Source organism: Solanum dulcamara, chromosome 3, assembly GCF_947179165.1.
Source record: "Solanum dulcamara chromosome 3, daSolDulc1.2, whole genome shotgun sequence".
Classification (NCBI taxonomy): domain Eukaryota; kingdom Viridiplantae; phylum Streptophyta; class Magnoliopsida; order Solanales; family Solanaceae; genus Solanum; species Solanum dulcamara.
The window spans coordinates 80,463,904-80,476,406 of record NC_077239.1 but is presented as its reverse complement, the minus strand read 5'-3'; the positions used below and the strand labels follow the sequence as shown (position 1 = coordinate 80,476,406).

The 12,503-nt window shown below is 36.5% G+C and overlaps 1 protein-coding gene across 1 annotated transcript; it reads right to left on the bottom strand.

The window, feature by feature from the left end:
• Positions 1-339: 339 nt before the first annotated feature.
• Positions 340-12,005, bottom strand: LOC129883260 (uncharacterized). Its single transcript, XM_055957886.1, has 9 exons — positions 11,707-12,005; positions 8,236-8,424; positions 7,912-8,088; positions 6,539-6,723; positions 4,605-4,700; positions 3,098-3,143; positions 2,190-2,296; positions 1,984-2,085; positions 340-1,900 (listed from the first exon to the last, which is right to left on the bottom strand). Exons 1-9 carry the CDS (start codon positions 11,723-11,725, stop codon positions 632-634), a joined length of 2,190 nt encoding a protein of 729 aa, XP_055813861.1. The 5' UTR covers positions 11,726-12,005; the 3' UTR covers positions 340-631.
• Between the last annotated feature and the right edge of the window lie 498 nt (positions 12,006-12,503).

Genomic DNA, 12,503 nt, shown 5'->3' with positions numbered 1-12,503 from the left:
TTATTATATCAGACTGCACTAGGATGTTCTTTTACTATGTTGTTGAATTCTCAATGTTTTGTGCATTGAGCTTGACTTGTTAGTTGTTAAGTTCAGCTATAACTTAAAACCTTGTTTGTTTTAGTCTGTTTTTGTTGGATCTAGTTTCTATGTCAGAGAAATTTGATGAATTGTTTTCCTACCTTGATTTTTTGTATTTTAATAATGATGGTGCGGGGATCAGATCGCACAGTACAAGTATTGGGTAACTAACTCTACCCACCAAACTGGCTACGGCAGATGGAAAAATATTAGCCTAAAATGATTATGCTATAGTTGTATATACTTAGCTCATGTCTGTAAAGTAAATAGGGAGAGAGAATTGGCTTCTCGAGAATCCCTTTTTCTTTCAATTCCTTGATGTTCATAAGGTACATAAATCAAATGTACTTTGAGCAGTTAACATTCCATCTTGTTAGGTCATTGCTTAGGTAAATCTGTACAGAATGTCCTAACCAACCAGTACAAAAACAAGAGGATAAAACCTAGCTCATACGAGACACTCCCTAAGTCCTAGCAAGAATGTAAAAGTTGTTGCAGATGAGCCAACTAAATACGTGCAACCTACTTCATCCGGAATCACATGGTTCATTTAGCTTCCTCCCCAACCTCCTGTCTGCATTTTTTGCCACTTAGCCTTAGATGCATACTTATTGTTATGCTTTCTTTTGGGCCAACTTTTTGTGTCTGATTTTCCCAACCATTGAGCAGAAGAAGTTCCTCCCGGGGTTTCTTCTGATCTTTTTCTTTTTTTCCGGGTAAAGTCTGGTAGTATACCGTCCCTGTTTGACTGTCCCCAATTTGCTGAAGATGCTTTTCCCCAACCTTTGGTAGACCATTTTCCTTTTGACCAGGAAGAGTCGGGTGGTCCACCGTCCTCCTTGGACTGTCCCCAACTCGCTGAACATACTCCTTCCCAACCTTCAGTAGACCATTTTCCTTTTGACCGTCCCCAACTCACTGAAGTTAATTCTTCCCAACCTTTGGTAGACCATTTTCCTTTTGACCAGGGAGAGTCGGGTGCTCCACCATCCTCCTTAGGCTGTCCCCAACCTTCAGTAGACCATTTTCCTTTTGACCAGGGAGAGTCGGGTGGTCCACCGTCCTCCTTGGACTGTCCCCAACTCGCTGAACATACTCCTTCCCAACCTTCAGTAGACCATTTTCCTTTTGACCGTCCCCAACTCACTGAAGTTAATTCTTCCCAACCTTTGGTAGACCATTTTCCTTTTGACCAGGGAGAGTCGGGTGCTCCACCATCCTCCTTAGGCTGTCCCCAACCTTCAGTAGACCATTTTCCTTTTGACCAGGGAGAGTCGGGTGCTCCACCATCCTCCTTGGGCTGTCCCCAACTCGCTGAACATACTCCTTCCCAACCTTCAGTAGACCATTTTCCTTTTGACCAGGGAGAATCGGGTGGTCCACCGTCCTCCTTGGACTGTGCCCAACTCGCTGAACGTACTCCTTCCCAACCTTCAGTAGACCATTTTCCTTTGGACTGTCCACAGCTCACTGAAGTTGATCCTTCCCAACCTTCGGTAGACCATTTTCTTTTTTTCGCGATAGGTTCAGAAGGTTTAGCCGACTGGCCTTCTTTAAGTTGATCCTCCTTATTCTTGATATCTCTACAAGGAAGAGTGACTGTATTTCCATCTTCTTTAATGTTCCTTGTCTCAGAACCTTCTTGAAAGGGAGCAGCATGGCCAAACAACTGATATTTTAATGTGGGTATTTCGACAAGGCCATCCATAAAAGCAGAAATGTATTTGCTAGTACGCTGGATACACTTGTATATGCGTTTTACTTCTCCTTTCCCAACAGCCCTTGCAACATTTTGAGACCGATCAGTGAAATCCTCAACCTGTGAAGATCACGATTAGCCATTAATTCAGCACTTCAAAGATTGCTAAGCACAAAGGACATCAATAAGTGTAAGATAACTACACTGATGCAGCAAACTTTGGAGTCCCATGTTTTAGATAGCCAAGATGCTTCATAGGTGCTTGCACATAACCCTTTGGCCCATAGTTTCTCAATCGATAATAACTGCAAAGAAATGAGACCATAATAAGCCACAGAACTGGATATTTGCTAGGAACTGGGAGTCTCATGCGCAGCCCCACTTTAAGATAATACTAAATTCACAGTACCTTGATTAACAGTGTAACTAGCAGCTCAGCCACCGACTCTTTGTTCCTCTTCCCATAGTTCACAAACTTCTTCAACGACTTTGCCACTGCATCTGGATCACAGCCATCTAGAACATTTCCAAGCCATGGAATATTACTGAGCTACTCAAAACAAAAAATCTCATGAAAAAACCAAGTGCAACGAGAAGCATCACTTAGGATCCACTTGAATAAAAAATCTCAATAATTTTCTTGAAATTTAAAATCTTATAGTGATAGTTTAAGTTCCTCACTTTCTAATCAGAAGACTGAAAGGATATAAGAATTTCCTATTTGAATTGACCCTGTGTAGTTTTAACACCATCAAATAGACTTGCCAGACAAGACCACTCAAGCAATTAAACTGCACCAAAAACAAAAACTGATCTCCTCTGCAATGCTTTTATTTTTTATCCATGGGAACCTGCATTTCAGTTCTTCTGGTCTACTTGCTTGGTGTTTCAGATGTTTGTTAATAGCATCGCATTGATTCCCTTTGACTTCCATGACAATTACACCAGATAATACAGAATCCTAACATGAAAGAGAACATATTACTCCTTTACTATTCACAATAGGGCCAAGTATCCATACAAATCAAAAGTCAAACAAAGGCAACAAGTGCTAAAACCAAAACTGCCAAAGTCAAGTATAAAAGAAAGGAATTATGAGTATGTATCACTGCATTGACAGCCTGACAAATGGAAGATTTTTCATACACATCCAGTTCTGATGCTTAGCGTCCTATATATTTCCTTCAGAAAAAGTATTTCTATCATGATCCTTATTCTTGGGAATTTTGCTTTTCTGCTACAGTACTTCACTACACTCTGTACTGATATCCCTTCAAAAGGCGTCCAAAAACTGAATAAGTAAAGATTCATCGTTACCTTCTAATATGGCAGAAAATGGCGGAAGTATTGGAGGATTTCGTGTCTGCGAAGTACATTCATCAGAGGGAGAAGTTCACACGACCCAAATGAAAGGAAAAAAAACAGATTATTAACTAAACAACTACATCAATAGCACTCTAGGAAACAAGATATCTACACATACTTTTCAGCACACATCAAGTACCTCTCAGATGAAAACAAAAACAAAGAAAGAAAAAAGGCAAGACTTTCAAAATTTATATTCCCGCAAAACTAAATCAGTAAAGCATAAATACTAGGCATTCAGAAATGTTAATAGTGCTTTTATTGACAAAAAGGGTTAAATCCAGTAACAAGAAGCTTACAAGAGCAACACCCATTGTACAAGAGGGTGCTTCACAAAAGGTTCCCCAAACCATCTCTTTTCTTTCTCCTTTTCTTTTTTGGATCAGGCAAAGTAAATTTCATTAAATAATACCAAGAAGGTACTGCAAGAGAAAAAAAAATCTTTTGTGTTTTATAAGTTGAAACAATACCAACTTGGTGTTATAAGAACACCTTAACAATTGGGCATTTTATTGTGCTTAGAGTACCATACTGCTGATAGCATATTATGCACATTTTCATCTTTGAGCCCCCGGAAAAAATAATTTTTGCAAGGCAAAAGGAGAAGAAACATCCAACTCGAAACTGCTACAGAGACCTGTAAGAGTCTAAGAGATGACCTTCATGATTACTAACCAAAAAGTATCCACTATTACACGTTTCATGACATTAATTATGCTAACTATTAAATGAATATTCCTTCTGCATGCATATCTAAACAAGAATATTGCTATTTCTCTTTCTTTTTTAATATAACTGAGAAGTACATTATTTTCCAGCACGAAACTTAGTGGATAATGGATCCTGCTCCTCTACCCTTCTTCACTTAGATACCAAACTTGGTTGACCAGCTAGGATATAAACAAGAACATTACTATTCAAACATAGAATATTTTTTTCATTTTTTTCTTTTTGTTTGTTTTTTATAAGTTGAAACCATATAAATTTGGCTGTAACCACATTTTTAAAATTTTGGGAATTCTATTTTGCTTAGAGTAGCCTTCATAGAAGGTACTATAGCCCACAACATTGTATCACTAGAATGAAGGTCCCTATTAGAATAAAGCAAGAAGGCAACAAAATCATGAGAGTGCATTGAAAAAAAAAAGTTGAATAACCACAGCAGACTAAAATCAAATCATATGATTTCACTAGAGTAAATTTTCTTCTAATAAGTTAAAAGTTTTATTCATAGCTATAATCAGTACAAATTTTACAAAAGAGTATGCTGTGTAAGGTTATGTAAAGTTTTAGGTCACCAGCTCCTACGCTGACAGACGGATTAACTAGGATAACAGAACATTCAGCTGAAGGCACCATTTGTCTTTGATTCAAAGTAATCAGCATGCAATCCATAATATGTAAGCAAGAAACAAAGAGTAAGATGGCAACAGAGAAATAACTTGTACTTGGCTCATACCTGGAAATGAAAAGCAACCAAAAGTATTACAGATAATGAATTCAAAGTTCTGTCTTTTGAGCTATTAATATTCTGCGCTTTTGCCCAAGTTTTCATCTGCAAAAAAAAAGAGATTATATCTTTTGAGGACGTGAATAGAATGATTTGAACTACTGATATCTATCACCACATTCATAAATTGACCCTGTATCTACTTCTATGAACAAGAACTGATGATGATTAAACCACTCAACCTTGCCTTCAGGGACAGAGAGAAGGATATATTATCAGAATGTAAACTCAAAAATGTATTTAGTAGTCCTTGTTTAGTCCACAACCTTGATTTCCATCTTTCATCTTTTTCTAACTTTTGCGTTAATTGGAAGTAACATTAATTCAATGTACTACAGAAGTCACATGGCCTTATCTAAACTTTAAAATTACTGCCTCCTATCCATAAATATTCAGAAAATTATTTTTCACAGAAACAGTTGTCAGTTTCCTCAAAGTAAAGATCTAATCAGCAAAGGATATAAGGAGATGGCAGGCTTATGAACATAGCGTAAGCAGTACATTTCTGATAAGTTTAACCATCTCGTTAAATAAAATTAGGTACACTTAAAGTTCCACACCTTCCAGTATATGTCAATTTACACGATGATACTAACTTTAGATATTAAATTTGAGCTGCTCATCTCCAGAAATTCTAGATAGCATTTCATTTAAGTAGAATATGTTGTCTTTCCATTGTGTGGTCTGGTCTACAGTCTACTTAGTGTTAAAATTTACAGCCTTTCCCCATCCTTTTAACCCCCAACCCCACCCTCTTCCCCTGGCAGTGTCATAGGAGTGATGCAGGAACAATCTGCAGAACCTCCTAAGGTTCAGTTTAAAGCAGATCTTGGGCTAAAAAGTAGAATTGCCGGCGAAAAGAAGGGAAACAACTCAAGAATGTGTTCTTTTTTGGTAACTAAGTTGATTTCATTACCAGAGTAATTACGTGCATCAGCACAAAGAGCATTGTTGGATATCATGCCCCAACAACCTCCTAGCAAAGAAACATTAGGGCATAGACTAAACCATCCTAACAGCTATCAGTAGTATGAGGATATCAAAATGGATATAAGTTGTGGTTTTCCGACCAATTAGTGAGTTTGGCAACTTTCCTTGCTTTACAGTGGACTACTTGGATTACTTGCTTGATCATCCAGGTTGTGGTCTGCTATCAGTAGTATTATAGAAAAGTGACCATAATAAGTAAAAGAAATATTTCCGGTGATTTGAATGGGATAGGGATTTCCCCTCCCTCACCCCCCAAAACAGAAAAAAGGAAAGAAGAAAGCAAGTAAATTCAAAATAACTTACAATGGCACTTGAAGGCTCTAACTTTTGTAGACCCCCAAATCCAAAACTAAACCAGGAAAAGTCGGTTTTGTTTGTCAGTCTATGTTCATAAAAGATGCAAGTCTTTGTGGCATAACTAATTGATACACCTTGCAAGTTTGCTTCCTTTCAATTTGAAATTAGCCTTCAAGACAGAAACGAGAAGTTTTATTTTATGCTACCAACTGAGGTTATTGGCTCTTTTTGTTGCTTTTTTTCTTCTTATCTTTAATCTTCCACTCCCATTGTCCCATGTGATAACATGCCATGTCTCTTTGGCTCCTTTTACTTGCTTTTTATTGTATATCTCATGAGCCATATGAGAGGAAATTTCATTTCTGAATGTATTTCAAGTGAAGTTGGAGAAAGTGATATAATGACTATCCTATTCATTTTAGAGCTAGGAGCACCGTAATTGTGTCAAGAACTAGTAGCCCTGTGGAACTGCTACGACGCATCCAGGAATCAAAAAAAAGGTCTTCCAAACTATTGAACAAGCAGAATTGAACTTTTACTTCATTTCAGGAACAACTGTGCATATTGCAATCATACAAGATATCGCAGAATTTTACCAAAAAGCTCAGCTTCTGAAACCTTTCATCGAGTGAACAAATCATGTGGATTATCTTAGACTTTGAAACTCCATCCCTGTTTTCAACTGATATATCGCACTCAACTTTCGTTCCACAGTCAACAACTTTCAGAACCGGCACCTTGGCAGCTGTAATTGGATGAACTCCAGAAACATGCCCATATGCTGAAGCATGGAAAACCACAGATGAAATAAAACATACATACTTAACAATAATAGTGACAAATAAAGTACTAAATAGAGGGAATATATACAAAGAATCCATATAACCCCAAACTAGTTTGGGACTGAGGAACAATTGATTGACCACCCAAACAAACAAAACATGAGGAGATATCCTACAAATTTCCAGTTTTATGGGTATTTCACATTTCCAAGTCTGTTTTTCTACTTTTCTTTTGACATTAAGGTATTTTTAATTTTTTAAAGAATAAAGGACATTTAGTATAGATATTTCTACCATTTCCTCATTGCTATCACCTTACAGCATACATCTTCCATCACCACCGCTTGGCTGTCCCCCATTGAACTTTCACCACTTTTTTTTAATAAGGGCCATTGAACTTTCACCTTTTAACGAAATTATGATTGGATGCATATATGAGTAAAGGGGATAAAAATAATTTTACCACGTCCATCATTTGGAAAATGTACAAAGAAGAAAAATAAGAAGCAGATGGAGTTTACCAGACTGCTTCTTAAAGATGTACAATCTTTTCCTTCATTTTCATGACATTTCCTTTCATCTCCTATTGTTTCCTTAATATATTTGTTTCCCTCCTTTTCTTTCCTCTTAAGTTCTAAGTAAGCAACCACTTACTCTTTTCCAATTACTAATGCCTAATGCAATGACAACCAGGCAAATATTTTCAGTAAAAAATATTTAGTATGTTCAGTTTACAGAAGAATTGCAGAGCGCCTCATTAGTACTTCTGTGTGTTGACTATAGTGGGAATCAAGATCCTTCTACCCTTTCTTTTCCTTATCAATGTATTTCCTTCTTGCTTTTCACTATTTTCTACCACATTTACCTGCCACATTGCATACACCATGGTGGACGGTATTCCATTGTAAAAACTTAGAAAACCAGGTCTCTTTTTCAAAATAAATGGCACCTGACATTTACCTTAAAAGCTTTATTTAATTGGTTCTGCTAATGGAAATAGCCAGTTCTTTGAAGTGGCAACATATTTTCTCACCTAGAGAACATTCAGAGCAGTAAATCTACTTTTCGTCTAAAATTCGATCTACTCTTCAAAGTAAAAAAGTACTTCAAATTTTGGTTAGGACAGGCAGTAATCCATGAACTATAGACAGTTTCAAAGAAAAAAAGGAATTAACTCAGAGATTTACTTTGAAGTGCATATAACTTCTTTGCAAATTTCCTGAGAGTTTGAATCCTCTTCTCACGTGAAAATTTAACTGGACTGTTGTCAAAATTAACAGATAGATCTAGGTCACTCTTTGAATGGAATAGATCCATTACAAAAGATCCAAACTCCTCCACAACAGGAACATTACCAGAACATCCTGAAAAGAAGAGAAAAAGGAGAAACTTTCACATCATGCTGAATTTTATTTTATTTTTGATCAAGCCGATTAAAATAGCAACTACAAGCTAGTTCTGAGGATCCATTTTCTGAATCGTGTTATAAAAAGTTTTGGTGCAGAGATTACCATAGATATCCTTTGCTATCTCATTAAAAGCAGAAATCAAATCTTTCCTAACTTCATAATCACTTGGTTTAGGGCGGCAAACTGTATAAATCTCATTAAGCAATTCTTCAAATGCAGATAGTCGCTCCGCGTGCACTTTATAGTTTTGCACTCGCTTCCGTTCAAGCCTCTCTGCTCTCTTACGAATAACTGTCATCACAGTTTAATCAATTGATGGTTCAGCCAATAGTTAAGCAGATGATAATTCAACGATAGTGACTAGTTGCTACTGCAAGGACCATTACATATCACAGTTGAGTTATTATATACTACTACGAACAAAGCATATCTCTAAAAGGCAAAGGTACAACCAGCCCAGAAAAAATAAAGTTAGAAAGTAACAGTTTCCTTCCCTTAAGCATTTTCTAGTATGAAAATCATATTCTTTGACTTCTCTAGGATACACAGCTATCTAAGTCAGAACTCATAATTGTGCCTTTTGTTGATAATATTCGTGGTCAATAAAGAAGAAAAGCTGTCCGATATACTTATTTTCACTGCATACAGATAAAGACAAGTTTCTTTACTCTTTCTGGCATTTGCAACCAATAGAGCATTTGTGAGAGAAAATATCACTTGTTAATTGTTATATAGGAGTATTTGACCTCATTCACCTAGTGCATGCTGCATTACAGCCTTCATTACATAAATTCTATACTAAACAAGAAAAGCAAGGAAATAAACCTAGTTTTGTGCACAATGAGCTCAGATTGGAACTATTCGCTTTTCATGGGTACAGCGCTGGTTGGGTAGTACAAAGATGGCTCCAAAATTGGAATTTAACTGTGTACTGAAAGAGACAAATTAACAAAAGTGTGCAAGCGGAATACAGAATAAAAATAAACATGACACTCAAATACAGCAACTCTAGCTATTTTCCGAAAATATACCTCAACAGCTGGAAAAATAACTTTAAAGGGTGGGAATGTTAACTATTTAACTACCAAACAGAGAGGGACAGAGCATTCAGACTCCATTCAAACCTTTCCCATTCGCAATACTATGAGATTATTCTCCTTTCACAGCTCCCATTGGCCCACAATGAGGAATGACATCTGTAAGTGCCCTGTTCTAGAACAGTGAGAATCAAAAAGGTAAACGACACACTGGAACCCTCAGAGTTTTGGTTATACATAGTCAAAGACTACTTCTCTTTTTCTTTTTATAACCAATAAGTCTGCAAGAGCTAGTGGCACACAATTCGAAACTTGGTGAATAATGGGCTCACCCCTCTACCCTTTCTACTCAAATATCAAGCATTTGTCTCCAACAGGGCTCAAACCAATGACATGCACCTAACCCACACATCGCTCGATTCACTCTTACCACTAGACTAAAGCCCTGAGGCAAACATAGTCAAACACTGCTTCCAGATGGTCTTATGGCCAACTCAGTACTAATGGCCATATTTATATAGTCAAACATATGTGTTTGTTATGAAGGAAAATGTAGTGCTTCTTATTTACATTTTAGCATTTGATTGGTGAATGAAAATTATTTTTTGCAAAATATCCTTGTTAAAGATTGATAACAATGTTAGAGAAACTGGATTTTTTATTTTTATTTTTTTAAAATTAGTAACATAGAAACTGGATATTGTTTTGATGAAATTTTCTAGTATTAAAGATTGATAACAAATTAACTATGTCTAAGAGTTTGAGCAATTACTAATAGTCTGATATATCGAGTACGAGTTGGAATAATTGGAAAGGAAAATGACTTCTTCCACCCACAAGTGAGGGAAGACATGTTCCCAGATCCCAATTCAGTGAAAAATGTTTTCCTTGATTATATTTTACGGTAACAAACGTCATAAATGGCTTATTCATGGAAAATATTTTTCAAACAAGTAATTTCCCTCGTATGAAACACACCCTAATGGGAAAGGCTATATGATATGGCCATCACGGTAGCACTTTCCTATGTTGTACTTCAATAACCATTTTCAGTCTTTTCCTATCGGATGTCCCCGAAGGGACATCTCATACTGTAACAGTCCAGCCCGCTAGTGATATTGTCTGCTCTAGGTCTAGGTCCGCACGGCTTTAAAATGCATCACTAGGGTGTAAGGTATGCTTACTTGATACACCCAGCATCTGTCATGTGTTTTGCCAATGTGAGACTCTTATCCTAAGCTAGGGTGTCACACATACCTTCCTTAACCAATGTTGCTTCCCATCTACCACGTCCCCCATACTCTTAAGTATATGCTATTATGAGACCATAAATGCTATACCTATGTTCAATAGTAGTAGAAATTTCTGACTTAATAAGTTCTGGAGTTTGAAAGCTCTACGCAACCCTATCAGTGTGTTGTGCCACCACCTCAACAAATTGTCATTCCACCTGACAACCTTTATCTTTAACTAGTAACATTTTTTCTAAAACCCACCATAAACATATTGCAATCATTTAGCTCAAACTTATGCACTTTTAAGGACATTGTGCTTACTTTCATCAACTCATTGTCAATGTCACTTGATCTATGAACTATTCCAAAGCCCTAGAACCCTCCTACTAACATATTGGGTAACATTCAAAGAAACATCGTACCACACTATTTTGTTTCGGTTATCACACTATTTTGTTGTTGATAATGCTCTTTTATGAGTGCTTTGTAATGCTTTCCTTATTAATTGTCATATTTTCTTCACTAACGTATTTCCTTTTTTAATAACTGCTTTGACTTGCAGCACTTGAGCTGAGGGTGTTCCGAAAAACTCTCTACCTCCACGAGGTATGGTAAGGTCTATGTATACTCTACCCTCCCCAAACCCCACTTATGGAATTACACTGGTATGTTATTATTGTTGTTATCATGCCACCTTACCACCTTCATCACTAAGAGATTACCATTTTTCAAGATTGTATACTCCTAAAAACATATTGCACGCCATTTTTCTTTTTCTATAATGGTCGTGTCTGCACCAGCTTGAGGCCTTTCAAAGGCTATTGGGATTGATCTCTACAACCCCTCTTGTTTTCTTTTCTCTTTTTTCTTATTCTGATGTGTTATCAAGCCCAACTTGCACACACCTCGGCTGTTCCACCGAATAACTACTACCTCGCACCACATGTATTGGGTAAATTTGCTCACCAAGGTTTAAATACGAATTTGAACCTACGTCTCCAAAATCCTTTAATGGAATTATGTTTCCGCGGATACTATCATTTGAAAACAACAGGTTTCAGGTTCAAATGCTAGCAAAGTCAAAAACACTAAATGATTTCCTTCCGCTTGTTCAAGTCTTGGTGAGTTACTCGTGGCACAGTTATCAAAAAAAAACAGAACTTTCTTATTAGGGTTAAAAGAAACAAGCAAATAACTCTTTCATTCTATCAAACAACCTAGGATAAATATCAGAAATGTGGGTCTTCAACATTATATTATGAAAAGATACGACCTTTAAGATCAAACCAGAAAGTACTGACCTTTAACGCGATACACCATGGCCTTGGGAGAAATAGGAATCTGATGATGATCTTTCCACTCAAATGCTTATCCTTAGCTCAAAAGAAAAAGAGGGGGGGGGGTTGAAAACCCATTGTCATAAACAATGAAGAATGGAGCAGAAATGTACTAGAAAACATAGAACAAAGTACAAGTTATGGAAGCAGACTGAGCTTGTATTTCTTGAAATCATCACTCCAATTACTCCCAGTGAGAACAGGAGAGAAAGGGAATAAGGCCACGTTTTCATTCTTGTTTTTTTTTTCTAATGGAGCTGGAATTGATTGGTCTCGATTTGTGATACGCTCAAATTACACCTTTAATAAAGAAGTATAATGTAGTTCTTGACAAATAAATAATTCAATAAAATTGGGATTGAATTACATCGAAAATAAGGTGAGAATTAAGTTGTGTGCGATTATTTAATTATTAATCATTTATTTTTAAAGAAAGAAAAAATTTGAAGGATTCGATTATCTTTTGATGTCAGATTGTAATACTTAATCTCAACAATATTGATTTGAAATGAAAAACTTAGTTTAGAAAGTAATTAGGATTGAGGTCACCAAAACTTTATGACTCAATTAAGGTAATTACGAAATTCAACCTCGTAGAGCTATTATGTCAGTTTGTCAAACCTTATGATACGCTTAATCATTTCTCAATCAAATTAAACGAGTTTCATCCTGTCGAATTAAAAGTGTTGATCTTAAGCAAGTTGATATTTACCTTGAGTTGGTTAATTTTGCAACAACATCAATCATTAGACGAGTTTTAG